This window comes from Agelaius tricolor, unplaced genomic scaffold (assembly GCF_023055355.1).
Source record: "Agelaius tricolor isolate 1412-34295 unplaced genomic scaffold, bAgeTri1.0.p SCAF_58, whole genome shotgun sequence".
Taxonomy (NCBI): Eukaryota; Metazoa; Chordata; class Aves; order Passeriformes; family Icteridae; genus Agelaius; species Agelaius tricolor.
Genome location: NW_027269318.1, coordinates 1275077 through 1300566, shown reverse-complemented (window position 1 = coordinate 1300566; position 25490 = coordinate 1275077). Strand labels below are relative to the sequence as shown.

At 55.9% G+C, this 25490-nt stretch overlaps 2 protein-coding genes across 2 annotated transcripts; both read right to left on the bottom strand.

The window, feature by feature from the left end:
* Positions 1-5919: 5919 nt before the first annotated feature.
* On the bottom strand, positions 5920-18196 carry CDC25A (cell division cycle 25A). Its single transcript, XM_071456437.1, has 16 exons — positions 17953-18196; positions 16165-16235; positions 14981-15035; positions 14580-14612; positions 14411-14447; positions 13941-14042; positions 13116-13214; positions 12360-12491; positions 11609-11683; positions 10881-11030; positions 10526-10618; positions 10022-10084; positions 9816-9914; positions 8419-8549; positions 8003-8114; positions 5920-6648 (listed from the first exon to the last, which is right to left on the bottom strand). Exons 1-16 carry the CDS (start codon positions 18102-18104, stop codon positions 6508-6510), a joined length of 1545 nt encoding a protein of 514 aa, XP_071312538.1. The 5' UTR covers positions 18105-18196; the 3' UTR covers positions 5920-6507.
* Positions 18197-20019: 1823 nt separating this feature from the next.
* Positions 20020-25275, bottom strand: LOC139605057 (E3 ubiquitin-protein ligase TRIM7-like). Its single transcript, XM_071456442.1, has 7 exons — positions 24789-25275; positions 23666-23752; positions 23124-23354; positions 22404-22426; positions 22002-22117; positions 21729-21764; positions 20020-20719 (listed from the first exon to the last, which is right to left on the bottom strand). Exons 1-7 carry the CDS (start codon positions 25194-25196, stop codon positions 20205-20207), a joined length of 1416 nt encoding a protein of 471 aa, XP_071312543.1. The 5' UTR covers positions 25197-25275; the 3' UTR covers positions 20020-20204.
* Positions 25276-25490: the final 215 nt, after the last annotated feature.

Sequence of the window (25490 nt, the reverse complement as noted above, 5' to 3'; positions counted from 1 at the left end):
CACCAGTTGTTCCCAGTGCAGAGTTGTGGCACCACTCCTGCTACAACAGGAAAATGTTCAGCACCAAATTCATCCCCTCCACACACAAAACACCATCTCTGCACCCAGGAGAGCCCCAAACACAGCCACAAATTCCATTGTGCTCTCTCTGCCAGGACAGACCCCACATCTCCTGGGACCCTGGTGATAGTGGGAGAGTTCCCATGATCACAATATTCCCCCATGGACCTCAGCACTCGCCAAACTGGTTCAGTGGGTTTGGATCCTTTGTCATGCTGCTTCCCAAAGCACAGCTCTGCTCCTGAACCTGCTTCCCAAAGCACAGCTCTATCCCCAAAGCACAGCTCTGCCCCCCAAAGCACAGCTCAGCCCCTAAAGCACAGCTCTGCCCCCCCAAAGCACAGCTCAGCCCCCAAAGCACAGCTCAGCCCCCAAAGCACAGCTCTGCCCCTAAAGCACAGCTCTGCCCCTAAAGCACAGCTCAGCCTCCAAAGCATAGCTCTGCCCCTAAAGCACAGCTCAGCTCCCCCCAAAGCACAGCTCTGCCCCTCAGTCTGTGTGCCAAGGGCTGCAGTGGGTGGGTATGGGCAGTGGGGGACCTGCGTGGGCCCAGCTGTGCCTCTGTGACTCCTCCCGGGAGGAGGAGGATGGTGGGAGGAGGAAGCAGGGCTGAAGCAGGGCTGAACCGGGGACAAACCCCAGCAGCACTAGCGCCTGCTAATTATGGCAGTGGCAGTGCCACCACAGGCAGGACTGTGGCTGCTCCCAGGGCACAGCCCAAAGCCTGGCACCTCCTCTGTCCCCTCCCAGGGCACAGCCACCTCCTGTGCCCAGAAAGGCTCCTTGGGGAGCCTCCACTGATCCGTGCTGGGTGTCACAGAGCCCTGATGTCACACGGGTCACACCCTGGGGCAGCTGCCAGGTGACCCTGGGTGCCAGCTCGGGATTCCCTTGTGGGGTTTCCTGAGCTGCCTGGGGCAGGAATCCCAGTGAGGAGGTGACAGAGACCAGCAGCACAGAGCTGGGGTTGTGCCCTCCCGTGGCACCTGGCAGGGGGTGACAGGGGTTACCCGTGGGGTGTTTGCACCCACTGCTCTCCTTCCCACAGAGCAGCCACCATCTCCTTCCCCACCCTGCTCAATTCCTTCAGGGGAGACTGCCAGGAGCCAGCCCCAGCACCCCCAGCAGGGTCCCACCTTCCCGTGCCACCAAAGGTGGTGGCAGGAGCCACCCTAAGTGGACAATCCCACACTGGAGGGGGAGCTCCAGCAGAGTTGGAGAGGGCTGGGCCCCTCTCCCCAGGTTCCCTGTCCTCCCTGGGCCTTAGCTGCTGTTGGGGTCATTCTTGTGGTGGCACAGCCATGGCCATGTCCCTGTGGTGGCAGAGCTGTGGCCCTGTCTGGCACAGGGATGTCCCCATGATGGCCATGTCCCTGTGGTGGCCATGTCCCCGTGGTGGCAGAGCCGTGACCATGTCTGGCACAGGGATGTCCCTGTGGTGGCCATGTCCCTGTGGTGGCAGAGCTGTGGCCCTGTCTGGCACAGGGATGTCCCTGTGGTGGCCATGTCTGGCACAGGGATGTCCCCATGATGGCCATATCCCAGTGCTGGCCATGTCCCCGTGGTGGCAGAGCCATGGCCATGTCTGGCACAGGGATGTCCCCATGGTGGCAGAGCTGTGGCCAGGGATGTCCCTGTGGTGGCAGAGCCGTGGCCATGTCTGGCACAGGGATGTCCCCATGATGGCCATGTCCCAGTGGTGGCTGTGTCCCTGTGGTGGCAGAGCCATGGCCATGTCTGGCACAGGGATGTCCCTGTGGTGGCCATGTCCCCATGGTGGCACAGCTGTGGCCATGTCTGGCACAGGGATGTCCCTGTGGTGGCCATGTCCCCGTGGTGACAGAGCCATGGCCATGTCTGGCACAGGGATGTCCCTGTGGTGGCTATGTGCCCGTGGTGGCAGAGCCATGGCCATGTCTGGCACAGGGATGTCCCACAGACTGGGGGATTTCCCTCACAGAGCAAAAGACAAAGAAGGACAGGGCACTTGGCCATGTTCCTCTTGGCCTCCTTCCACTTTCTGCTTTTGATGTTGTTCTCCCTTTTACAGCTCCTTGCTCGAGCCCCAGTGAGTGTGGGGGGTTCATCCAGCAGGAGCAGCCAGGGAGGGAGAGCAGCACACACAGCCCTGGGCAGCGCTCCCGATGGGGCTGTGCCCCCCAGGGCAGACAGGGCCCAGACAGACCCCTCTGGTGGCCATCTCAGTGACATCCCTCCCTTCTCCAAAGGTGCCCGAGGGCCTTCAGACACCCCGGAGAGTGGCCCCGTGTGCAGGAGGTGACAAGGCTGGATGGGACACACAAGGACCTGAATTGCTGCCTGCCCCCACTGCCACCTGCACTCTGCCCTTCCAGGGGAGGGATTTGGGGTCAGGAAAACCCTGTCAGTGCCACCCCTGCCCGCTGCCCTCTGCTGCCTGGGGTTGGTGGCAGTGATGGATCTGATGGCACCAGTACATCCAGAGGCTGAGCAGAGCCTGCTCCCCTCAGGAAGGAGAACTTGGGGGAAGCCATCATTGCTCTGTGCCACCCCAGCTCCCCCTGTGCCACTGCCTTTGAGCAGCCCCAAGGCCACCCTGGGAGCACAGTGGGACCCAGGGCCACTGCCAGCCCCAGAGCTGGCACTGCACCCACCGGAGCTTGGCTGGCCAGCAGGAGATCAGCTTCCTTCCAGCTCTGCCTGCATTTGGTGACCTCTAACAGGGACCTTGCACCCTGCCTGGCAAACCCCACTCCTTGCTGCTGCCCAGGATGCCTGGCACAGTCCCCTGGCCCTGCTGGGGAGCTGGCAATGTCCCCTGGGCCTGCCCCTGTGCAGCTGTGCCCAGAGGGAGCCCAGGTGAGGACCAGGCCGTGGCACAGCAGGATCACCCCGTGCAGGAGGGACTGTGGGCACAGGGGTGTGATGGAGCCCCAGGAATGTCCCTGTGGGAGCAGCCGCCACCCAGCCCTAGTCCCACAGCTGGCAGCCTGGCCCCAGCCTGGCACCAACATTTCCAGGAATTTTGGGGCACTGCTGCCCACACAGCAGCTCTCCAGGAGCCAGCTTGGCACTTAAGGCCACTGCCAGGACAAGAAGCCAAGAATTTTCTTAAAGCAGGTTCTGCCCAGCAAGGCCACGTGAATCCCCCTCAGGAAACAATCCACTCACCGAGATACAGCCAAGATTTCAGCCCAGGCAATTCCTGCTGTGTCTTCTCCTTGCCAAACCCCTCAGCTCTGGGGAGAGGGGGCTCTCCCAGCCACTGCCTGACACATCTGGCAGCACCACTTGCAAACCTGCAGGAACTTGGCTTGTTGGGGAATTTTAGTGAATTTTACCTGATTTGAACCTCAGCCCAAAGCAGCAGCAGCACTCAGGCCCTGCAGAGATCCTGCTTTGCCCTTTCCTGGGTCTCACCCCATGCTCCTGCCTCCAGCTGGGACAATCCCTCCTGGCCCAGCAGAGCCTCACGTGGGGCAGCTTCACTGGACAAAAAAACTACAGAAAATTCCAAGTTTAGAATTCAAAGGGGCTGGGCATGTGCAGGGCAGGAATAGGGATGTGGGAAAGGAGCAGGGATGTGGGAACAGGCTCCAAGAGGCCTGGGAAGAGAGCTGCTGCACAAAGAAAACAGAGGAGGCAAAAAGGCAAAGACAGAAAGTTTGTTTGAAAAGATGCAAAAGTATTTAAAACCAGAGAATTGCCTGGTTATGACTAAAATCACCTTTTGGCTGTTCTTAAGGGAGCCTGAACACCCCTGAGGCAGCACTGGGGGGATGTCCAACACCCACTGCCAATTCCCAAGGGAATCCAGGGGCTCCAGGAGCTGCTGGCACAGCAGGGCAGCTGGCCTTTATTAGCCCCAAAGACCTTTGTTAGCCCCAGAGCATGAGAGTCCTTTAGGCCACAAAGGTAACGGGGTATGGGAGGAAGCACCGAGCTCTGCAGCCTTCGGGAGCTGGGGGCTGAGGCTGATGAAGGTTTAAGCTGCTTTCAGCATCAGTTTTCAGGGTGACAGATGGAGGGAAGGGGAAAGAAACCCCACCCCATTCTCTGCCCGAGCCTTTGGAGGCACCATGCTGGAGTCCCAGGGAAGCTTTTCAATCTGATCCCATTGTCAGCCTCCTGCTTGTCACATCCTCGACACAAGAGCCCCTTCAGGTGACCCCCTGGGAAAAAGTCCAGCACAGAGCAGGATCCTCAGCCAGAAGCCAGCTGTGACTGGCCCCAGCACGGATGGAGTGAGGGGAGGACACAGCTCTGACGCTCAGGGGGCTGCAGCCCTGACGGTGGAACCCCAAATGGTTTGGGTTCAAGGGCCCTCAAAGCCCACTCAGTGCCCACCTGCCATGGCAGGGACACCTCCCACTGTCCCAGGCTGCTCCCACCTGGCCTTGGGCACTGCCAGGGATCCAGGGGCAGCCACAGCTGCTCTGGGAGTTTATCCTGGAAGCAACAAGCAAAGACACAGAAAGCACCCAACACCAGCCTGGGGTTCTGCCACCATGAGCAAGCAGCTCATCCATGTCCTGCTGCAAGGAGAGGTGCAGGCAGTAACTTGGGGTTTTAGGACTTTTTCCCCGTTCCCAAGGCAATCTCTCAGTTTTGAGTTTGGATCCTGTTAAGATCCCTCTCACACAGAACAAGGTGGGCTGGGACAGGGACAGGGGGGTCTCCTCTGCACCCCTCTGGGGTTTCAGCCATTCCCAAATCCCTGCACTGCTGGGACTCAGCCACACCAGCCACCCCACACCCTAAGCACCAGGAGGGTGGGACAAGGAGCAGTGAGGGGAAAGTGCAGCTGTGAACCAGGACTGCTGCCAGGGTTGTGCTGCAGCTGAGTGACCTTGGAAAGGAGCAGCCTGACCCAGGCCAGTGTCCATCTGCTCTTTCTGGACAGGAGGAGGAGTTAAACATTCCCATGGAGCAACAGCTGGATGGCAGAGGGGGACTGAGAGATCCTGCCCAGCCCTTGTGGTGCTGAGCTGGTGCTTCACCCCTGGGCTAGACCAAAGGGCAGTTTGGGGCACTCAGTGACCTTTCCTGACTCTCCAGCACCCCACATCCCCTTCCCAGAGTTCAGCCCTTCCCAAGGCAATGGGAGAAAATTGTAACCATCACCTCTTATTTAACATTTCATCATCTCCCCATTCAAGAGATTCAGCTCTGAGGGAAAACAGCAAATTCCAATATTTTTTTAAACAAGAAAGAAGTCCAAGTTTAATCCTCTTGGGAGCAAAAGGATTAACAGCAGGTTTTAAGAAATAGGTTTCAAAAAAAAAAGCAAGTTAAAATTCCACACAAGGCACCCCCATTTCAGTATTTTTTGACATGGATACAGAGTGAACCAGGAAGTTCCCAGGCACGTGGAGCTTCCCAGGAGCAGCAGTTTTCACCTGGAAGTTGGTGTGAGGAAGATGGCTTTAGGAGCTGGGGCTGAAGTGACCCCAAAACCAGCAGCAAAGCAGTTTGGGACTGCAGAACTCCCTCATCTGCAGGGGTCCAACACAGCTGAGGAAGTTCTGCTTCCCCCACGCATAAATTCCACCTCCTGCCTTTCCTGGCAGATGGAGAGGTGGCCACAGCCACTCCCAGGGAAGAGGTGCCAGAGTCAGAGCAGCTTCTGGGATCCCTCACAGCCAGGATCTGCTCTGGCACCATTGCAGGATAAGAACAACAACTCACAGGCTCAGAGGCAGCAGCGGCACCACTGAGAATCCTGGGATCCCCCAACTGAGAATCCTGGGATCCCCCAACTGAGAATCCTGGGATCCCCCAACTGCTGGAGCCCCTCAGCTCCCAAAACCTCTCCCTCCACCAAAACACCAACTCCTCCAGAACCACCACAGCCAGCCCATGAAATGAAACACCCTGGAGTGAACGAGGTGAACGTGATGTTTATGAACAATAAGCAGTTTCCCTCAGATGGGCTCCCAGGGCTTCCTGCAGCACTGGCCCAGGTGGGAATCCTGAGCCATTGTGGGAGATTTCCCATTTTCCTTCCCACAATGCTACACAGAACCAAAACTGCATTGAGAAAAACAACGACCCCCAGTCCCCCAGCAGGTCGCCCTGGAGCAGAAACAAGGTTTAAGTACAATCCAGATGATCCAACCGCAGCGGTATTGGCTTCATTTGACTGTATTTAAATAAAATTAAGCATTTAAAAAATTAACAGGCACTACAATTCCCTGGCAGTGCTGACACCGAGCCCAGCCCCACGAGGCTGTCCCCACCCTCCCTGGGTGATCTGGGGGTGTCACACAACACAAGAAGCCACAACATTTTCACGAAGCAACGTAACCAAAAGAATCCCAAGGCAGCTCCCAGCCGGAATCCGGCTCGCGGGGCCGAGGTCCAGGTGATCCCAGGGAGGAGACAGCCCAGGGGGGTGGGAGCACAGGAACACGTGGCTGTCCCACTGCAGCCCCCAGGCTGGGCAGTCCTTGCAGGTCCCTGCAGCCCTCAGAGCTTCTTGAGCCGACTGTACATCTCCCTCTTGCTCTTTTCCCCGGCCCAGGTCCGGCTCTTGGTGCGGAACCTCTTCAGGTCCTCCTTGAAGTCCTTGTGGTGCATCGGGCGGTAGCTCTGGGGCTCGCAGAAGCTCTGGGGAACCAAACAGGAGCTGGGGTCACCTCAGTGCCACCAGGGTGCTGATCCCAGCACCAGCAGCCACTGGAGCAAACAGGGACAGACCCCCCCCCCTTCCAGGCAGGAGCTCCGTGGCAGACACACAGAGCCCAGGGAGATTCAGGTTACAGCCACCAAAACAAGGGCTTTGTGTACAGGGCTCTCATCCCAAATTTCCTGGCAGGGAACACACAGGCTGAGCCGATTGAGAGTTCACCTTGCAAGGCACAGACTGGGAGGATGTTCCAGCTCAGATGGTCAGAGCAGGGTGGCTGATCACGGCAAGGTCGTGGGTTTAGGGAACAATGATCACTGCGGGTCCCCTTCAGCCCCGAGCATTCCATGATCCGCGTGCCTCGGGCCAGCTCCCGGCTCCCAGGGAGCTGCCCTTGCCTGTCCCGTGCTGCCACCTTGAGGCCTCGGTGCCCTCTCCTCAGGACAGCCCGAAGTCCACGGGGACACCCCAAACCCCAGGTGTCCCTCAGCCCAGGGGAGGGAGCAGATCACAGGGAGAGCCAAAACCCGGGCAGCACTGGCTGCCATCAACTGCAGGGCTGGGAGAGCCAACATCCCACAGGAGAGGAGCTGACAGCCCCATCCAGCTGGCCTTGAACAGGCCAGGGATCTCCCACCTCCCAGGGATGACTGGAAGTGTGGGGGCCTCAGGAGCTGAGGCCTGTTTGTGTCACAGCAGCAGGACAGATCCCAGGAGCGCTGGGACCATGGAAATGCTGCAGGAGCAGGAGCCAAGGACAGGAGAAATCCCAGCCCTCAAGTGCTGGGAAGAGCTGGGGGCGGGTTTTAGTTTCCTTGTCTCAATTAGAGGCTGCAAACTCCAAGCTCAGGTTTTCAATTTTGCTGGTTTAGGACTGTACAAGATCTCAGGTTTCCATTTATTATCCAGCAATTACTGTCAAGCCTCGTGTCTGAGCAGGCTGAAATCCTTTCTCTGAGTGACAGTTTGTTCTAAAGGGGCAGAAACCTCTTCTATTTTACTTGAGACAAGTGGAAAAGCCCTTCAGCTATGGCAGGAAGACAGCTCCAAGACATGGAACAGGCTGAGCTGCTCTGGGACCAGCCCAATGAAAAAGAGAGAGAAGAGGAAAAGCCCCTCAGCCAAACCACTGCCCCAAGGAGAAGTTTGAGTAGGAAGAAATTAATATTATTTGAGTGTGATAGAGACCATAGAAAGGTTGGGTTGGAGGAACCTAAAAGGTCTTGTTCCACACTCTGCCATGGGCAGGGACACCTTCCACTACCCCAGGCTGCTCCAAGCCCCTTCCTACCTGGCCTTGGACACTAGCAGGGACGAGAAAGCCACGTTACTCACCTGGCACCTCGAGAAGAAATCCTTGTAGCCTCCCTTGAGCACGTAGAGCTCTGGGTAGTGCAGGTTGGGGTACTCATTGCTCAGCCTGTCCTGCTCCCTCACAAACCGGCACCTGCAGCGGGGAAAATCCCATGTTAAATCCCACACTGACCCAGTAACTCCCAAATCTGCACCCCAAACCTCCCATCCCTCAAAGGAGGAGCTGGAGCTGCCTGTCAGGGAGAGCCTGAGCAGCCCCACAGCTCAGAGGTTTTTCCTTTCCCCTCTGAACACTGCAGTGCTCCAGCCCAGGCCCAGCACGGCTCCTCACCCCTGCCAGAGGTGCCAACCACCCTGTGCACAGCAAGTGGAGGCAGCCCAGCCCCTCCCAGTGCTCCCAGTGCAGTGGGAAGCCTGCCCCAGGGAGAGGAGCTCACATGCGCGGGCCCCGCTCCGAGGAGAACTCGCAGTGGAACACCACGATGACGCGCTTGTCCTCCGACGGCTGGATGGGCTTCTTCAGCAGGAAATTCTGCACCTCCTCCTCCATGTGCAGGTTTATGGCACCCTGCAGGGCACAGTGCAAGCACTGAGTGCAGGGGAACAGCCACAAACTCACCCCGCTCCCTTGGGAACCAATGCCTCATCTGGGTCTGCTGGAGGAGCTCTGCAACCCTGTCCCAGCACAGCTCCAATCCCCACCAGGGCACCACAGACAGCCTGGAACCCTCTCCCAGCACAGCTCCAAACCCCACCAGGACACCACAGACAGCCTGGAACCCTCTCCCAGCACAGCTCCAAACCCCACCAGGGCACCACAGACAGCCTGGAACCCTCTCCCAGCACAGCTCCAAACCCCACCAGGACACCACAGACAGCCTGGAACCCTCTCCCAGCACAGCTCCAATCCCCACCAGGGCACCACAGACAGCCTGGAACCCTCTCCCAGCACAGCTCCAAACCCCACCAGGACACCATGCACAGCCTGGAACCCTCTCCCAGCACAGCTCCAAACCCCACCAGGGCACCACAGACAGCCTGGAACCCTCTCCCAGCACAGCTCCAAACCCCACCAGGACACCACAGACAGCCTGGAACCCTCTCCCAGCACAGCTCCAAACCCCACCAGGACACCACAGACAGCCTGGAACCCTCTCCCAGCACAGCTCCAAACCCCACCAGGACACCACAGACAGCCTGGAACCCTCTCCCAGCACAGCTCCAAACCCCACCAGGGCACCATGGACAGTCTGGAACTTGCTCTGTGTGATTCCTCAGCCAGGAATTCCTTCCCAATCTCCCATCCATCCCTGCCCTCTGGCAGTGGGAGCCATTCCCTGTGTCCTGTCCCTCCATGCCTTGTCCCCAGTCCCTCTCCAGCTCTGCTGGAGCCCCTCCAGGCACTGAAAGGGGCTCAAACACCACAAGGTCTGGGTGACCTGTTCCTGGTTGTGTTTTACACAGCCATTTTCCTTTGAAGTCTGTCACTGAAATGAAGTTTAGCACTCCAATTTTAGCCTCCTGAGATATAAGGATGCTGGACACTGAGTGTCACATCCTCCTCAGGAACCTCTGTCACCCTGAGGGCCACAGGCCCCTCCTCTGCTTACAGAGAGCAGAACATCCCCTCTTCTGAGGGAACAGCCACTTCATGGCCCACGTGTGGGCTCAGGGTCCAAACCCAGGCAGTGGGTGAGCATGACAGGATCCCAGAGGGGCCCCTCAGGAATAACATTTCCACAGGGCCTTGGATAAAAATCAGCCCCACAGGGATCCCAGAGACCCCAGGCTGCAGCTTCAGAGCACCTGCCCTGCTCTTATGGGGCCAACATACCTTGATGTGCCCCCCTTCATACTCATAGGGGTATCTACAGTCAATTATCACACACTGCTTGATGAAGCTCTCAAACTTCCCAGTCAGCACAGACACAATCTGAGAAAAAAAGAGCACAAAACCCAGAGTTCAGCTGTTTCAAGCCATTTCTGTGTTGTTCCCCAGCCCCCACTAAAGAATTTTTCTGGCTCCCTTGGAGCACTCACCATTTCAGAGTCGATGTATTTTAAATCTTGATGTTTCCCATCAACAGTGTCAAATAAATAACTCTGGAAGGATTGAGAAAATTCCAGCTGTGAATCACATGGGTGACAGCATCCAGCAGTTCACTCTCTGACAGACACTCTGCTGGCTAGAACCTCTGCAGGAGTTAAAGCTCCTAAGAATGCTAAAATCAGGCACAGAATTTCGGTTTTGGCTCCCACACTAGAGGATTTTATAGGGCTTTAACCACAAATGGATCAGTTTGTGTCCACCCTGGGCCATCCCCTTCTCACCAACAGCCTCTCCTGGTTGTTTGAAGACCAAAGAATTGTTAAGATTAGAAAAGACCTCCAAGATCAAGTCCAAAGAAGCAAGGCAGGTTTATGAGGGAACAGAAGAGCCTCTCTAAAGGGAAGTGTTTTTCTGGGCTGGTTTGAGACATCCCCACCAAGAGAGGCCCTTAAAACACTTCATTCAACATCTGGCCACGGAATCTCTGGAATTACCTTGGAGAAGTCCCCGATAAGGTCCCTCTGGTCACTGTCCAAAATGCTCTCAATCTCTGCTGTCGAGGGCTGGGTCCTCACCAGCTTCAGGCTCTGCAGGACACAGGTCAGAGATCCATGAGGGCAGACATGTCCCATTCCCTGTTTCCCACAGTAGACAGCTTGGAGTGCACTGCCAAGCCCTGAACTGCCCCCTCAGCCTCCCTGCTCAGGGCAGAGCTTGGGTTCAGCACTGTGGAATTGCTGCCCCAACAATCCACCAGGAAAAGCTCCCAGCAACCTTCACAAACCAGACCCCAGCTCTGCATGTCCCCTCATCAATTCTGTGTCACAAACTGGATGCTGAGCCACCAACCATGGAGTCCTCAGAAGTTCCTGGCAGGCTTTTCCTCTTCTTGCTTTTCCCTGGAGAATTCTCCTCCTGGGATCTCTCCATCCTTTTCTGGGTGGTTCTTCCTGCAATGCTTGACATGGATGAAGAGCCAAACAGCCGGCACCGCTTGGCCTACGAGGGAGGAGAGGAGTTGAGTTGTCCAGCAAAGGTTTATAAAAGAAAATAAACACAGCTCAGGCTTTCAGATTATTCCAATCTTGGCCTCATTTAAGGCACCATCACTGCAGAGCATCAGGGGGCTGTTAATCTGAATTATCCAGGCTTTGCATTTCCAGTAACACTTGTTACTGGGGGAGCTTGGGGCAGCATAAGCAAGATAAAGAGCCAGCAAAATGCTCTACATCAATTAGCAGCCAATTTATCAGCAGATTAAAGAGCTTTCTGCTGGAGCTGCTTTTCCAGTCTGTTATCAAAGCATCAGGTTACAGCATTGCAGGTGAGTCCCTGCAGAGTGAATTCCACATATGCCAAGATTCTGATAAGGGAAGTCAAGATCTTCTCACATTTATGAAGTGCAAGAAGAAATTCTATTCCTATAAACACCACTTGTTCCACAGCGACAGAGTCTGCCAGGTGAACGGCCCCAGAGATAAGGGAATTGTGCAGGGGTTATGCCAGGGCTTGTTCTGCTCCCAGGGATGCAGGGGACAGTGGGGTGACACAGTCCCTGTCCCCTGTGGGACACTCACCCGGCTGTCCACTCTCCTCATGACCAGCGGCGCCGTCCAGAGACTGGACACGTCCGAGGGCATCTCCTCATGGTTCTGCAAGAGAGGGAATCCTGCTCATCCCTCCCCACAGACACACTGCAGCTACAGCTCCTGCCTGCCTCAGGTGCACATCCCAGCTGGAACCAGCTCCCAGAGCAGCTGCAGGGATTTAACTCCATCACCAGTGCAATTCTTCAGGAAATAATGGAACTGAGCGGAAACATGTTGGACAAGGTGAGTTTATCAATTCACTGATTGATTAACAAAGATGAGCCTCCAGGGCTTTAAGCATTTCAAACTCCCTTGAAAACAGTTTTGTATCTAAGTGGCTCAAAGCAATACCACCTCTGACTTTTTCAGCAAGTTTCTAAAGAAAAATGCCAACTGTTCCCTCAGTCCTCAAACTAAAAATAATTCACTTGTTCAGACCCCAAACAAATCCCACTGGCTGCACTAGGAAAGAGCAGTTATAAGATAAAGGCACCCCAGTGTGAGTTAGAAAAGATAATGAAAACTAATTAATCTCCTTGTGGGAGATGTCCCTGCCCATGGCAGGGGATTGGAACTGGATAAGCTTTAAGGTCCCTTCCAACCCAGAGCAGTCTGGGCTTCTGTGACTGCCAAAAACCCAGCGTGGTGCACTCTGAGCACCATGACTGCAGCCACAGCACAGCAGACACATCTGGCAGAGCTGATCTGGGGATCTCCACCCCATCCCCTCTGCACACACCTTCAAGTCCTGGTCATCCAGCAGCTCCATGAAGCCATCATCATCCTCACTCTCCGAGGAGGGCAGGGAATGCTGCTGCAGGAAGGCTGCCCTGGAGTTCTGTTCCCCAGAGGCTGTTTCCCCCATGGGCAGCTGAGGGGAGACAGAGAGAGTTTTAACAGCATTCCCTCTGCTCCCTGCAGGATGCTGCAGCCAAGGAGGGGCTGCCAGGGCTCTCTGCACTCCAGGGAACACCGTGGTTATCCCCAGCCCTGAGCTGCAGCACAGGCAGGGATCAGCAGGATTCTGGAAGGGCTGCTGGATCCAGGGAGCTGAGACAAGGCTTGGCCCCCCAGCTCTGTTTCTGTACAATCATTTTTCAGTTGCCTTTTCTAAACAACAGGGTATGAATAAGGTAATTTTTCTTCCTGGATGTCACATCTGGACACCAAATCCAGCTGCATTTACAGAGTTTGGTTTGTTGTTCCAAATGCATCTGCCTGAACATTCAGTACCAACTTTACTGATCATTTCCATCCAAATCAATGTCCACACTCCCTCCACTTACTGAGCAGAACCCCAGCTCTGTCCTGACTCATCTTTCCCAGAACAAGGTTTCAAATTTCTCATGAGCCAAAGGTGAGAAGAATTCTCTTATCTGGCAGATAAATAAGTTTTTCTATCTGGAACCTGACTGACATCACCACTTCAGAACCCTGATTTGGTTATTTTGATGGCAGAGAATTAGGTGAGAATTAATTGAGAAGAACCAAGTACCTGGGCTGGAGATGAGTTTTGCCTTGCTGTAGGAACACCCCTCCCATCACGGAAGCCACGAGAAGCTGGTTTGGTTGGCTTCTTGAATTCAAATGATTCCTGAAATTAAAAACAGCAAAATGATCATTTTACCAAAATTACAAACTGTGTTAAGCTGCTTGGATCCTTTTATCTTTTCCAATTTCTTAAAGTGCCTGACATTTTGGATTTAAGCTCCCTGCTGCCAACAGAATAGGCTGAAGGTGAATGTTTTCAAATTATAGATGTTACAGCAGTGTTTCATCTAACATAATCCAGCATTTATGCTCTTGGCATCACCTACAGGCTTCAGGGCTTCTCTATTCCTGGTCAGTCAATTCTCTGCAGAATAAATCAATCATTCTTGGAGGCAGCCAAGCACTGACACTTCATCCCCCACAGGATTCCCAGCAGCCAGGGCAGACCCAGGACACAGAATCCAAGAGGAACCACAGGGCTCCCCATGGCAGCAGTGGGGACAGCCAGGGGTGACCTCCCCAAACCCATTCTGGAGGCAGCTCCTGCCCAGAGCAAGCAGGGGGAACAGATCTTCCTCTGCCACAGCCAGAAAGGAGTCAGGGTCAGTGGCACCAAGGCAGAACCGGGCAAAGTATTCCCCATTTTTATTAACCAACAGCTCTAATCAGAGCTGCAAGTTCCCTTCAGAAAAACTGAGCTAAAGGTGGTTGTGCTTGAAGAACAGCCTGGCAGGGAGGAATTGAAGCCTTTCCCATGACATTCCCTGTGCAGGGATGTGGTAATCCAGCTGTCCCTCCCCTCCCACAGGCATCAGGAAAGAGCACTCACATTTTCCTTATTTTCATCCTGATCCAAAGGCTGGAAAGCATCAGTGTCCAGAGAGTCAGAGTGGTTTCTCTTCAGAGCAGGGCTGGAGCCAAGCAGGCTTTGCTGCAACACAGAAGGGACAGTTCAGGACTGCATCAGTGCTTGCACAAGCACATTTCAAGCACTAAAGGGGTTAACAAAGACTGGAAAGCCTCTGACTACAGATTTTGCACACCCTGTGCAGGAATCCTCTGCTGACATCTTGGTACAGGGACCAAAATGCTTCAGTGCAGCAGAGATGGAGCCACATCACAGAAATTTCACACTAAATTAAGTGAGATTGGGAATTTACAAACTGCAGTTCTGACATTAAGTACCCCAGCAGCTGGTGTTGAAGCCACAAAATTAACAAGTATTCAACTAAATGCATTCAACTAAAACCATGCTAAATCCTTTAACATGTATAAAACATCAATCCCACGCTCACTTACTGGCAGGGAATGGATTCTTCTGAAAGGTATTCGAAGGCTACAATGAAAGAGAACCAAAGTTTATTTCAACATTTTGCTTTAAAAGGCAGGGACATGAATAGAAATCACCCCCCAGTTCCATAATCTAAAAGAGACACCAAGGAAGAATTTAAAATAGAATTATACTTACTTCAGCCTGCTGGATTTGATTGCTTTCTCAAACCTAAAAGCAAAAGATCAAAGGTTGGACTTGAAGGTCTTAGAGGTCTTTCCCAAATTAAATGTTTCTGTGGTTCTAAAGGCACAGACTTAAACCAAACGTTAAAAGGTACAATTCAGACAGACCTTGGTGCAGCCCCAGGCTGCAGGTGGGTGCCAGTGCCATGTGGTTGGCACAACACCCAGCTCAGAGGCAGCACTGCAGTGCCCTGGGCAGGGGCAGGGCCAACCCCAGCATTCCAGCTCTGGAGCACAGGGAGAGGTGCAGCAGGGAGCCCCAGTGCACTGTGCCAGCAGAGCAAAGCCCTGCCCAGGCCTCATCAGCCCAGGTTTGTTTGTTAACCATGCCAGGTTTCACACAGGGGCACTCACGTGTCCTCCATGGCGTCGTGTGAGGTCCCAGGGCCAGGAGAATCCAAAGCCAAACCTGCACAGGAGACACAGATTTCCCACTGATCCATACCCAGGGAGTACCACACACTGCTACACACTTCCACAGAAAAACCCAGGAAATTCCTGTGCAAAGTCCCACCTGCAGCCTGATCTGGTGCAGAATAAAAAAGAGTTACAGGCACTCCCCACCGTGGGTTTGGCTGTGGATCATCAAGTGCCAGTGCTTGAGAATTTAAAGAAACCCCCCAAGCCCTGCATGGAATACTCTGTTTATCCACCACACACCTTAATAAACAATTCAGTCCTTTAAGGGTTTTTTTAAGCCATGTTTTTAGTTACACCTATGAAGAAATTTTGGGCTCATTCCCAAAAATAAGGAGTCAAAAGGCCCTTCTGAATGTCCTGGAATTAACAGGAAGCACTTCAGAAGCACAAAGCAAGCCCAGCTTTATAGCCCCAGAGCATTTCAGACACATCCAGAGTCACTCCAGCACAGATTCCTGAGGAGCCACAGAAAGTGAGGATTTAGCAAGGCTGGTTGCTCTGTCCTGCTCCATGGTCTGTGACTTGTACTCGTGCTTTAGCACTTCACAAAATTCTTTTTTAGCCTGAAAGTGCCCTCAAAATGGGGCATAAATCCAGATGGAAACAGTGATTTCCCTCAGCTGGAGCAATGAACCACCAGAGGGAATCTACAGGTTATGGGGTGAGAGCTTATTTCATTTTCACTGATAAAACAACTTGTGTGAAAAACAGGAAATCCTCCCAGGAAGTAGCAGAACTGAGGGGTTTCAGATCATCAACCAGCTCTTGGTGACAGGAGAACACAGGACAGAGCCACTCACTGGCACAGTTTGGGTTTAAAGAGTGAAAACACAGTGAGGACTTGTTTTCCCTCCCTACTGCTCACAGTCTCCAGGACAATGAAAGCAAAAAAAAAACAAAAACAAAAAAAAAAAAAAAAAAAAAAAAAAAAAAAAATATATATATATATATATATATACACCCACAGGCCAAACCCTGAGCTGCAGAGGTTTCCTGGGGCATTTTCCACCTGCCTCCCTCCTTCCAAGGGCCAGTTCTCTCTCCAAACCCCAGGTGCCATGTAGAAGTGCATTCCTTTCCAATTCCTAACCAATGTTTGTTAATAGAGGCAGCCCCACCTGAGTCTGTGGACTCTGAAGAGGCTGATCTGTGCAATCCATTTTTGGTTCCCACGTCTTGATCACCCTGCCTGGAAAGGAAAGTTTGGGATTTGCTTTAAAAGCAAGAAACACAACACTGCAGGTAGGTACAGCACAGGTGGGCATCACTTGGATTCCTCCCAGAGCCCAGTTATCCTTCCTGGAACTGCAATCCTCTCTTTGGCAGCCACCTCTTTAATTCAGGTTTTGCATAGAGAAAATTGCCAAATTTCTAATTCAAACCCATTTTGATAAATAGTTACCTCCCAAATTTTGTTTTATCTGCTAAACCTCAGTGCTGTGAAGAAACTCATATGGAGCCCCACATATATAAGGGAAAAGCTACTTGAGTGAGGCTCCAGCAAGTGGTTAATTAAAAAAAAAAAAAAAAAAAAGTAGCCAGGGCTACAAATTCAAAGGGCTGAATAACTTCCAAGGGGGGCACTGCCAATGGTCTGCAGGAATCCCAGGAATCTGAAGGAAGGAAGGACCATAAAGCAGGTGGTGGCAGAAATGAGAATGACAGAAAATCAACAAATAAAACCCAGGAGGGTCATTGAGACCTGAGTGGGCCAGGACAAAACAGGAGTCACACAAGGGAGGAGCTGTGGGAATAATGGGATTAGAGGAGTTCAGAGAGCAGCAAAATGGAGCAGCTGTGGCTGCAGTTTGGGGAACGGGAGCAGCTGCAGAGCACACACTGCGGCACCTGGGACACAGAGCAGAGAGCAGGAACAGGGCTGGCATGGAACAGGGCAGGCAGGGGGACACGGAAGGGACACAAAGGGATTTGTGGGACAGAGGGAAGGGCTCAGGAGGGAGGAGGATGCCCAGAGCAGAAGCAGGGCAGGGGGAAGGTGTCCCAGAGCGGGGATCCATGCGGGATGGGGCAGGAGGAGAGAACAGAGGGAGGCACCCGCAAAGGGGTGGGGGACACTAAGGGACACATGGAGGTGTGCAGGGTGGGAGGGCTAAAACTGAGGCCCTGTGGGTGGGCGTGGGGAGAAGAAACAGCTCCGGGAGGCGCCGATTTTGGGGGAAGGGCTGGGAGAAGGGGTGCTACAGGCCTGGGCTGGAGCGTGGGGAGTGGGGCTGGAAGGAGAGCAGGCAGGATGAGCCCTCAGTGCCTCACTGCCGGGAGAAGAAGGGCACGAAGAGACCCCCGAGGCCTCCACTGGGGATGGGGGAAAGGAAAAGGAGGGATCCACGAGGCCTCGCTGGGTTTTTTGCGGGTGAGGACAGAGGAGATCCCTGAGGCCTTCCTTCGGGAATGAGGGGGACAGGGAAGGAAATGAGAGCTCTCCTGAGAGGCGGCAGGGCCGAGGAGGGAGCAGAGACATTCCGGAGGGCCTGGGGAAGGGTGTGTTAAACTGGGGCTTTGGGGCTTCAGAGGGGCATGAAGACATCCCAGGGGAGTTTGGGGTTGTTTTTTTTCTTTTGGAGGGACGGGCGGGAATTCCAAAAGGCTTCACTGCGCGAGAGGGAATTACGGGGGTGGATGGGACGGAAGGAAAACGACTCCAGGAGGCCTTGGGGGTTTTATATATGGGGGAGCCTCCCTAGGCCTCGCTTCGGGTCCGGGAGGGGGAAGAAAACGTTCTGGAGAGGGGACAAAGTGCCCGGGAAGGCTCGGAGGGATGGCGGAAAGGAGAAAGAAGCTCTCTTGGAGCAGTAGAAAGAAGCGGGCGGTAAAGCCTCCAAACCTCGCTTTTTGGGGGGGATCAGGACAGCGGCGAGAAAAAGGAGAATGCCCGGGCCCCGACTCACCCGCGCCCCAGCTGCTCCATGGTGAGGCGGAGGTCCGAGACAGGCGAGAGCTCATCCTGAAAGAGCGCCTTGACCACGGCAGACGAGGCGGGGGACGCCGGCGAGAGAAGCGAGAGGCGGCGGCGGTGGGAAGCGCTCGGGGTGGGATCCATCGGAGGGGGACCGGGAATCCAGCGCAGCCGTCCCGTCCCTGCCGACAGCGCGGCCGCCGCAGCGTTTTGACCCCAACCGGTACCCGTCGCCCGCTCCAAAGCTGGCGCCAAACCGCGGCTCAGCCAATCAGCGCGCGGAGCCCCGCGGGGGGCGGGTTGTTTTTTTTCAAACCTCCCCTCCCACCGCGCGCGCCCCGGCCAGTAGGAACGGCGGCGCCGCGGCCACGCCCCGCCCACGGCGGTTGCTTGGCGTCGCTGTGGACCAATAAGAACGCGAGGAAACCAGAGTGGGGGGGACGCGCGCCAGTGCGAGGGGAGAACTACATTTCCCAGGATCCCTAGCAGGCGTGCCGCGTTGTCGCTCTCTGCATTGCATGCTGGGGAATGTAGTTCCTGCCTCACAGAGGCGCGGCTTTGCCGCCATGTTTCCGGCCGTCTCCCTTTAGGCTGGGCATGAGGGGAAAATGGGGAACATGAAGGAAAAAAGCCACAAATTCAGCAGATAACACCACCTCGCTGACACAAAGAGCCCTTCTCATACCATTTCTCCTCAAAGAGCCCTTCCCATATAATTTCTCTTCAAATAAGCTCTCCATGAGAACAAAACCCACTTTATAAAAGCCACTTTATGAGGGGTTTGGTGAGTGGCTGGGGAAACAAGGCAGTGCACAACCCTGCGACACCAGAATGGGGTTCACGGAGAGACAAGCAGGAGAAGGGAGACCAACAGTCCCCCACTGGTACTCCACATAAACTCTTTAGGACATGCAGCTTCTCCTCAGCACTGGGTTGGCAGATCATCTGTCCAGCCCCTGGCAAGGTCTCTGCCATGTCTCTCTAGTGGTTCCAGAGGCTGCTGTGTCAAGCTGATTGCTTTGGATCCAGGACGTATCCAGAACACGACCCACAAGCTGTGTTGCTCTGCCTGGGCCCTGCTAGTCACATAATGCCGGTTCCTGGATTAAAATGTGGGGTGTTTGCTCCTTCCCGAGCACGCCAAATCTCAGAGACCACCATCACACCCTGGCTCCTGCTGCTCTTCCCTCGTTCCTGCTATCGCTCCCTGAACATTTTCCTTTTTACAAACTTTTTGAGCAGTTACCACCACTAATGGATAAGGCATTGGCTTCCAAAGCCAGGGACTGTGAGTTCTGTCCCATTGGAGTGCCAGAACTGAGGCCTTAGGCAGATTGACCAAGAACAAAGGGTAGATAGAGTTAAAGAATTAACTAGGGATTTGTAAAAGGCCTTAATGGCTACATCTTGGGCAGTAGCCTGGCCAGGGCTACACCCAAGATAGACCCAAAGTGGTCACAAAATGGACAAACGCTCACAAAATGGACGAGTGCTCACACTTTTAGAAGTGCGGACTCACGCTTTCATAAGTTGTACTCCATTTGAATATTGGAGTTAACTGTCCAATGACAGCTTTAGGTTATGAAGTCCCATCCTCCTTGTTGCTCTCTCTTCAGTTCACCGTTGCTTATATTTTTTGGGCCTGGACTTTGTATCCTTGGCCTCAAGGTAGAACAGGATTGTTTTGTCTACCTACCCTGTGAAAAGAACTTGCTAACACTTAACATGAAGCTCAGAGCTACAAACCAAAGCAGCAGAATCTAAAAAATATGAATGCTAAAATGCAAGGCATCATGATCAGCTCATGGCTCCAGCCTGGCTTCCTGAGTGCGGGGTGGCTGCATCCTCCAGCCCAGCCCAGCCCAGCCCAGCCCAGCCCAGCCCAGCCCAGCCCAGCCCAGCTGCCACCAGCCCTGCAGTGCTGCCAAAGGCTGGCACGGACAATCAGAGCCTCTTCCCTCCTCCCTCCCCATTCTTCTGTGGCCTCAGTGCCCACAGGGAGAGGTAGGACACCATCCCCATGGCATCTAGGCAGGATAGCAGCACGCAGACAGCCCCAGGCAGGACAGCACTTCTTTAATGCTCCAAAGGACTGAGCGGGAGGAGATGCAGAAAATTGCAGAGAGGGTCCAGCCCAGGCAGAGCTGCAGTGAGGCTGCACTGTGATGCCGTGTCATTCCCACAGCTCCTCCCTGCTCAGCCAGCCAAGGGCACGGGCAGGGGCCCAGCAGCCATCCCACTCTGTCAGTCACACACCTGGATGTAGGTATCTTCTGAGTAGATCCAAAAATATGGGAAGACTTTCTCAGTGAAGGTGGCCTCCAACAGCAAGATCTGTGTCAGGTCCTTTGCGTTGTAGAAAGTCACTCGGCCCATTTCATAGTCCAGGCAGACCCTGATTCTCTGGAGGTTTTCCCTGAGTGCCAGGGTGTGTGGGGTTATGCAGACTGTTCTGTACTGGCCATCTGGGTACATTAGCAGCCCCCAGACATTCTCAGATCTGGGCAGCCTGAGCGGCCTCTTCCTTGGCACAGATTCCGGGGCCACCCCCAGGGACCACCAGCCCTTCTCCCCAACCACCACCTCCCAGTAATGCCTCCCAGATGTGAACCCCTGGGTGCCCAAGACACTGAGGCTGCTTGTGATCCTCTTGGGGGTGTCAGGGAGGTTTTGTTTTTGACGTTTCAACCGGACCCTTTTGCAGTCCCGCGAGAGGATCAGCCGAGGATTCGCCGTCTCTGGGTCCAGCCGCACCCGCTCTAAAGGGTGACAGAAACATCAGTCAGTGCCTGCTGAGAAGAGAACCAGCACCTCTCCTCCACCCTGCACCACGGGGCTGGGACCTGTCCTGGGAGCACAAGGGGCACTCCTGCAGCCCCCTCGGGTGGCATGGGACACGGCAGCCTCACTGTCCCCACGCTGGCAGCCGAGGGTGAAAAGATGCTCCCTGAGGCAGGACTGAGGCAGGCAGTGTCCCCACAGGCAGGGCACAGACACGATGGGCTTTGCTAAAGCTGCTCCCAGATGTGCTGCATATTGCAGCCTGTGGGGAGCAGTGCATGCCGTGGCTGTGAGCAGGCAGTGCTGCAGGGCAGGAGGGGCCAGGCCAGTCCCTGCTCCTGTGCCAAGGGCTCACCCAGCTCGGAGCCCTGCTCTGCCCAGCCAGCAGGCAACCGAGCTGCAGAGCCCGAGCTGCCCATCCACCAGGCATGTTCTGCTGCCATCCCGTGGCCATCCCACAGGGCCACACAGCTGTCACTGTGCGGTGCCACCAGCCCAGAGCCTCTGCCAAACCCACTCCTGCGGGGACTGCAGGGGGGAAACTGAGGCACGACTCTCCTGTGCTCAAGTGCATCATCCCAAAAACGGAGAGTGTGGAGAGCGGCCTCAGCACAAATGGTGCCAGCCACACCTCAGCCCAGCAATGCTGCACCATGTGGGCCCTGAGCACCTGCAGAAGCACTTCTGATCACACCAAAATGCCACCTAAAATCGAGTACAGCCCCTCTGCTTAACTGGGCACAGCCTGACACGGCCTCCTGCTGTCCTGGCCCTGGCCTGGCATCGCAGGACAGCATCCCTGGTGCTGCCTGGCACAAGGACAGACCTGGATTTTTATTGCAGGCCTAGTCACAACAACAGGACTCAGCTCTAGACAGATGCTGGGTTTAGATGTGCTGTGAGCCCATCTCAGCACCAAGCACATGAGGACACTCATCCTGGAAAGCTTTTCCCCCTCAGTTGTGCTCAGCAGCTCCACACACTTACCCCTTATGCCAGAGTCTATCTTGCTCTCCAGGTTCTCTGGAAGAAGGCAAGGAAGATGCATGAGTGTCTCTCCTGTGGCACCTGTCCTGCTCCCCATCAGGGCAGCAACCCAGATGTGGAGCCCCAGGCTCCAGCAAAGCCCATCCTGGGGATGGTTCCCATCTGGAGCAGCCGTTTTGCTCCTGAGCCCCAGGCAGAGGCACCAGGCAGTGAGGATTTCCCCCTGCCAGCCAAGCCCAGGGGAAGCACAGCACAGAGCCAGCAGGGCTTTACCTCTGAATTTATCCACCATGTCCACGACCTGCTGGCTCCTCCAAGTGAGGCTCTGAATGCTCTTCTGCAGCTCTGGGGAAACTGGCTCTGGGATCAGGGCCTTGGCTGCCTCACAGCTGAGGGGAACAGGGAGAGGAGCTCAGAGCCCAGCCACCAGCCAGGGCCAGCAGGGAAACAGGGAAATCCCTGCGGCCACAGAGCCCAGGGCAGCCGTGTCCCTGCTCTCAGCACAGCAACCCCATCTTTAGGAGGGGTGCAACGGCCTCTGGTTCCTGGAAACATCCCATGAAATCCCAAATCCCCAGCGGGGCAAACCACCTCCTTGCTGGCTCCTGCAGCGCTCCCAAAGCTCTGCCCAAAGGAGCTGAGCAGGAGGAGAGGGACACCGAGCCTGTTTCATACCTGCTCAGGATTCTGCCAACATCCTGCAAGAGAGAAAACACAGGAGAGCTGTGGCCCTGCCGAGGGTCAGGGAGCTGCAGTGGCTGCCCAGCTGTGTGAAGCAGCTGAAGGGGCTGGGGCTGAGCCCACACCTCATCCCAACCCTCCCTTCCCTCAGGGCCCTGACCCACAGCAGGCACAGCACAGTGTCACAGTGTCACAGCACAGTGTGACAGCACATTGTCACAGCACAGTGTCACAGCACAGTGTCACAGTGTGACAGCACTTTGTCACAGCACGGTGTCACAGCACAGTGTCACAGCACGGTGTCACAGTGTCACAGCACAGTGTCACAGCACGGTATGACAGTGTCACAGTGTCACAGCACGGTGTCACAGCACCGTGTCACAGCACAGTGTCACAGCACAGTGTCACAGTGTCACAGCACAGTGTCACAGCATGGTGTCACAGCACAGTGTCACAGTGTCACAGCACAGGGTCACAGCACGGTGTCAGAGCACAGTGTCACAGTGTCACAGCACCGTGTCACAGCACGGTGTCACAGCACAGTGTCACAGTGTCACAGCACGGTGTCACAGCACAGTGTCACAGTGTCACAGCATGGTGTCACAGCACGGTGTCCCACCATGGCCCCAGCCTGCACCAGGATGCAGAGGGTGCCAGCTGGGTGTCCCCAGCCCCAGCAGGGGTCACAGTGCCCAGGGGCTGATGCTGCCTCACCTGGAGGAACTCGACCCCCGGCTGGTCCCGCTTCTCCTGGATCTGCGCTATCACCGTGTCCAGCAGCGACTGCCTCTCCAAGACCCTGGACGTGTATTCCTCGCTCTTATTCACCAGCTCCTGGGACATCTGCTCCAGCTGGCCCAGCAGGGCCTTCTTCTGCTCCTCCAGGCACTGCTGCAGCTCCTCAAAGCTCTCAGTCACACGCTGCAACTCCGACCTCACTGTCACCTGCAAGGCACCGCACGGAGGCCCTGAGCCCAGCCAGGCTCCGGCTGCCCCCGCAGGGACACGGCTGCTGCACAGAGGGGGCCAGGATCACACACAACGGCACCAGAGGTTTGGAACAGGAACAGCAGGAAGAACAGAGACAGGGGGGGCAAGTCTGGATGTTGATGGGCCCAAGGAGGCCACATGAGATGGACAGAGAAAAGAATGTTGGCATGGATTAGGAGATAAGTATATATGGCGAGAGGGAAAGATGGGACATTCCTGGGGAGCCACATGGGTGAGCACTGGGGGGCATGGAGAGGAACACACACCTGCAGGACAAGACTTTTCTGGTCTCCTGTGCTCTTCAATTTTTCCTTCTGCTCTTGTAGAAATAGCAGGTTTCTCTGGAGTGTCTCCTGGGGCAGCGATTAAACAAATGGCATTTCTGTTAATTTTGGAATGACATTCACAGCAGGGAGATGATGTTGCCAAACAACCCCTGTGCGGACAAACCCAGTCTGGGGAGTCACTGGGAGTGACCCCTGCGTGTCTGGGAGTGAGTTTTGCGCTCAGAGACACCACGCAACTCTCCAAACTCAGCCTGGGGAGATCCCCATCCACAGCTCTTATGGCCAGAAACATTGCTGGAATAACTTCATTGGAGTTCCACTCCATGCCAGTGGAGACCCTGCATTTTGTATTTATTTAAATGGTTTTTTAATTAGAAAAAACAACTCTCGACATTGGAAGTGTGATTTCTGGGAAGAGGTTTGCAGTGACGGTAGCAGGGACTCAGACAGGCCCCATCAATTTCCTGGAGTATTAACAAACTCCGCCTGCTCTGAGGCATCTCCTGCCTTGCAGTGAGAAGAGACCCCAGCCCACGCTGTGGGGAGAAAGCCTGGCTGGGGACATGTGGGGCACAAGGGACCATGTGGGGACCCAGAGGGGTGAGCAGGGAGAGGGACCTGGGCTCCTGCGTGGGCGGGGGCCAGGCGGTGGCAGAAGCAGCAGCCCCAGCAGGGTGGGGTACCGCAGCCCAAGCTGGCAGCCAGACAGGGAGCCCGGGCAGCAGCCGGCTGAGGCCCCAGATCCGTGGCTGGCCGGGGACACGGCCGAAGCTGTGTGTGGAGGGGAAGCAGAGCCGCGCCCTGAGGGAAGCCCAGACCCTGCTCAGAGCAGACCCAGAGCCACAGCCAGAGGAGCTCATGCCCAGAGCAGAGCCCAGACTGTCCTTGAAGGGAGCCCAGATGTGTGCCCGGACAGGACGCGGACCTGTGCCCACAGGGGACCCCAGCCTGTCCCCGAGGGAGCCCAGCCCCTGCTGCAGGGGATCCCCGCCTGTGGCCGGAGGGGACCCTGAGCTGTGCCCCTCGGCCACCCCACCCCGGGCAGCCAAGGCCCCCAGGCCCTGCCCAAGCCCCCGGCCCCTCTCGCGGCGCCGCCCCGTACCCGCAGCTCCCGGGCGGCCTCTTCGGCGGGGCGGACACGGTGCCGGCGGTGCTCGGGCCCGTCCCGGCAGGGCGCGCAGAGCAGGGCGGCGCAGGGCTCGCAGAACAGCGCCAGGGCCTTGCCGTGCTGGGGGCACCGCGGCCGCGCCGCCACCTCCTCCAGGGCCCGGGCCAGCCCGGCCATGTTGCCCAGGGAGCGGATGGGGCGCTGCGAGCCCGGCTCCAGCGGGGCGCGGCACTGCGGGCAGGCGGCGGGGCGCGGCGGGTCCCCCAGCACGTCCGCCAGGCACTGCCCGCAGAAGCTGTGCCCGCACGCCGTCAGCACGGGCTGCTCGAACACATCCAGGCACAACGGGCAAGTGGCCTCGGCCACCAGCTGCTCTCGCAGGGCCAGCACCTCCTCAGCCATGGCCGCGACGGACGGGAACGGACGGAAGGGGCCCCACCCGCGACCGCGGCGGGGGAGGGCCTGGGCACGACGGGAACGGGCTGGGCTGGGCTGGGGGCCGGCAATGGGCTCTGGGATGCGAGTGTGTGTTTGTGAGTGTGTGTGTCAGTGTGTGCGGGCGTGTGCGCATCCCTGTCATTGCACACACATGTAGAATGTCACACCTTGTGCACATCCATGCCACTGCAAGTGTGTCTGTGTGTGCCTCTGTGTCTGTGTCTGTGCCTGGGAGTGTCCCCGTCTCTCCCTGGGCAG

Excerpts from the sequence above, each read along its gene's own strand:
- LOC139605057 (XM_071456442.1), bottom strand. The coding sequence starts at position 25,196 with ATGGCTGAGGAGGTGCTGGCCCTGCGAGAGCAGCTGGTGGCCGAGGCC. Across the intron at positions 23,355-23,665 it reads AGAAAAGTCTTGTCCTGCAG|GTGACAGTGAGGTCGGAGTT; the intron begins GTGTGTGTTCCT and ends GGTGCCTTGCAG. Across the intron at positions 20,720-21,728 it reads GATAGACTCTGGCATAAGGG|AGCGGGTGCGGCTGGACCCA; the intron begins GTAAGTGTGTGG and ends GTCACCCTTTAG.
- CDC25A (XM_071456437.1), bottom strand. The coding sequence starts at position 18,104 with ATGGATCCCACCCCGAGCGCTTCCCACCGCCGCCGCCTCTCGCTTCTC. Across the intron at positions 13,215-13,940 it reads AGGATGAAAATAAGGAAAAT|GAATCATTTGAATTCAAGAA; the intron begins GTGAGTGCTCTT and ends TTTTAATTTCAG. Across the intron at positions 11,684-12,359 it reads TGGATGACCAGGACTTGAAG|AACCATGAGGAGATGCCCTC; the intron begins GTGTGTGCAGAG and ends CCTCTCTTGCAG.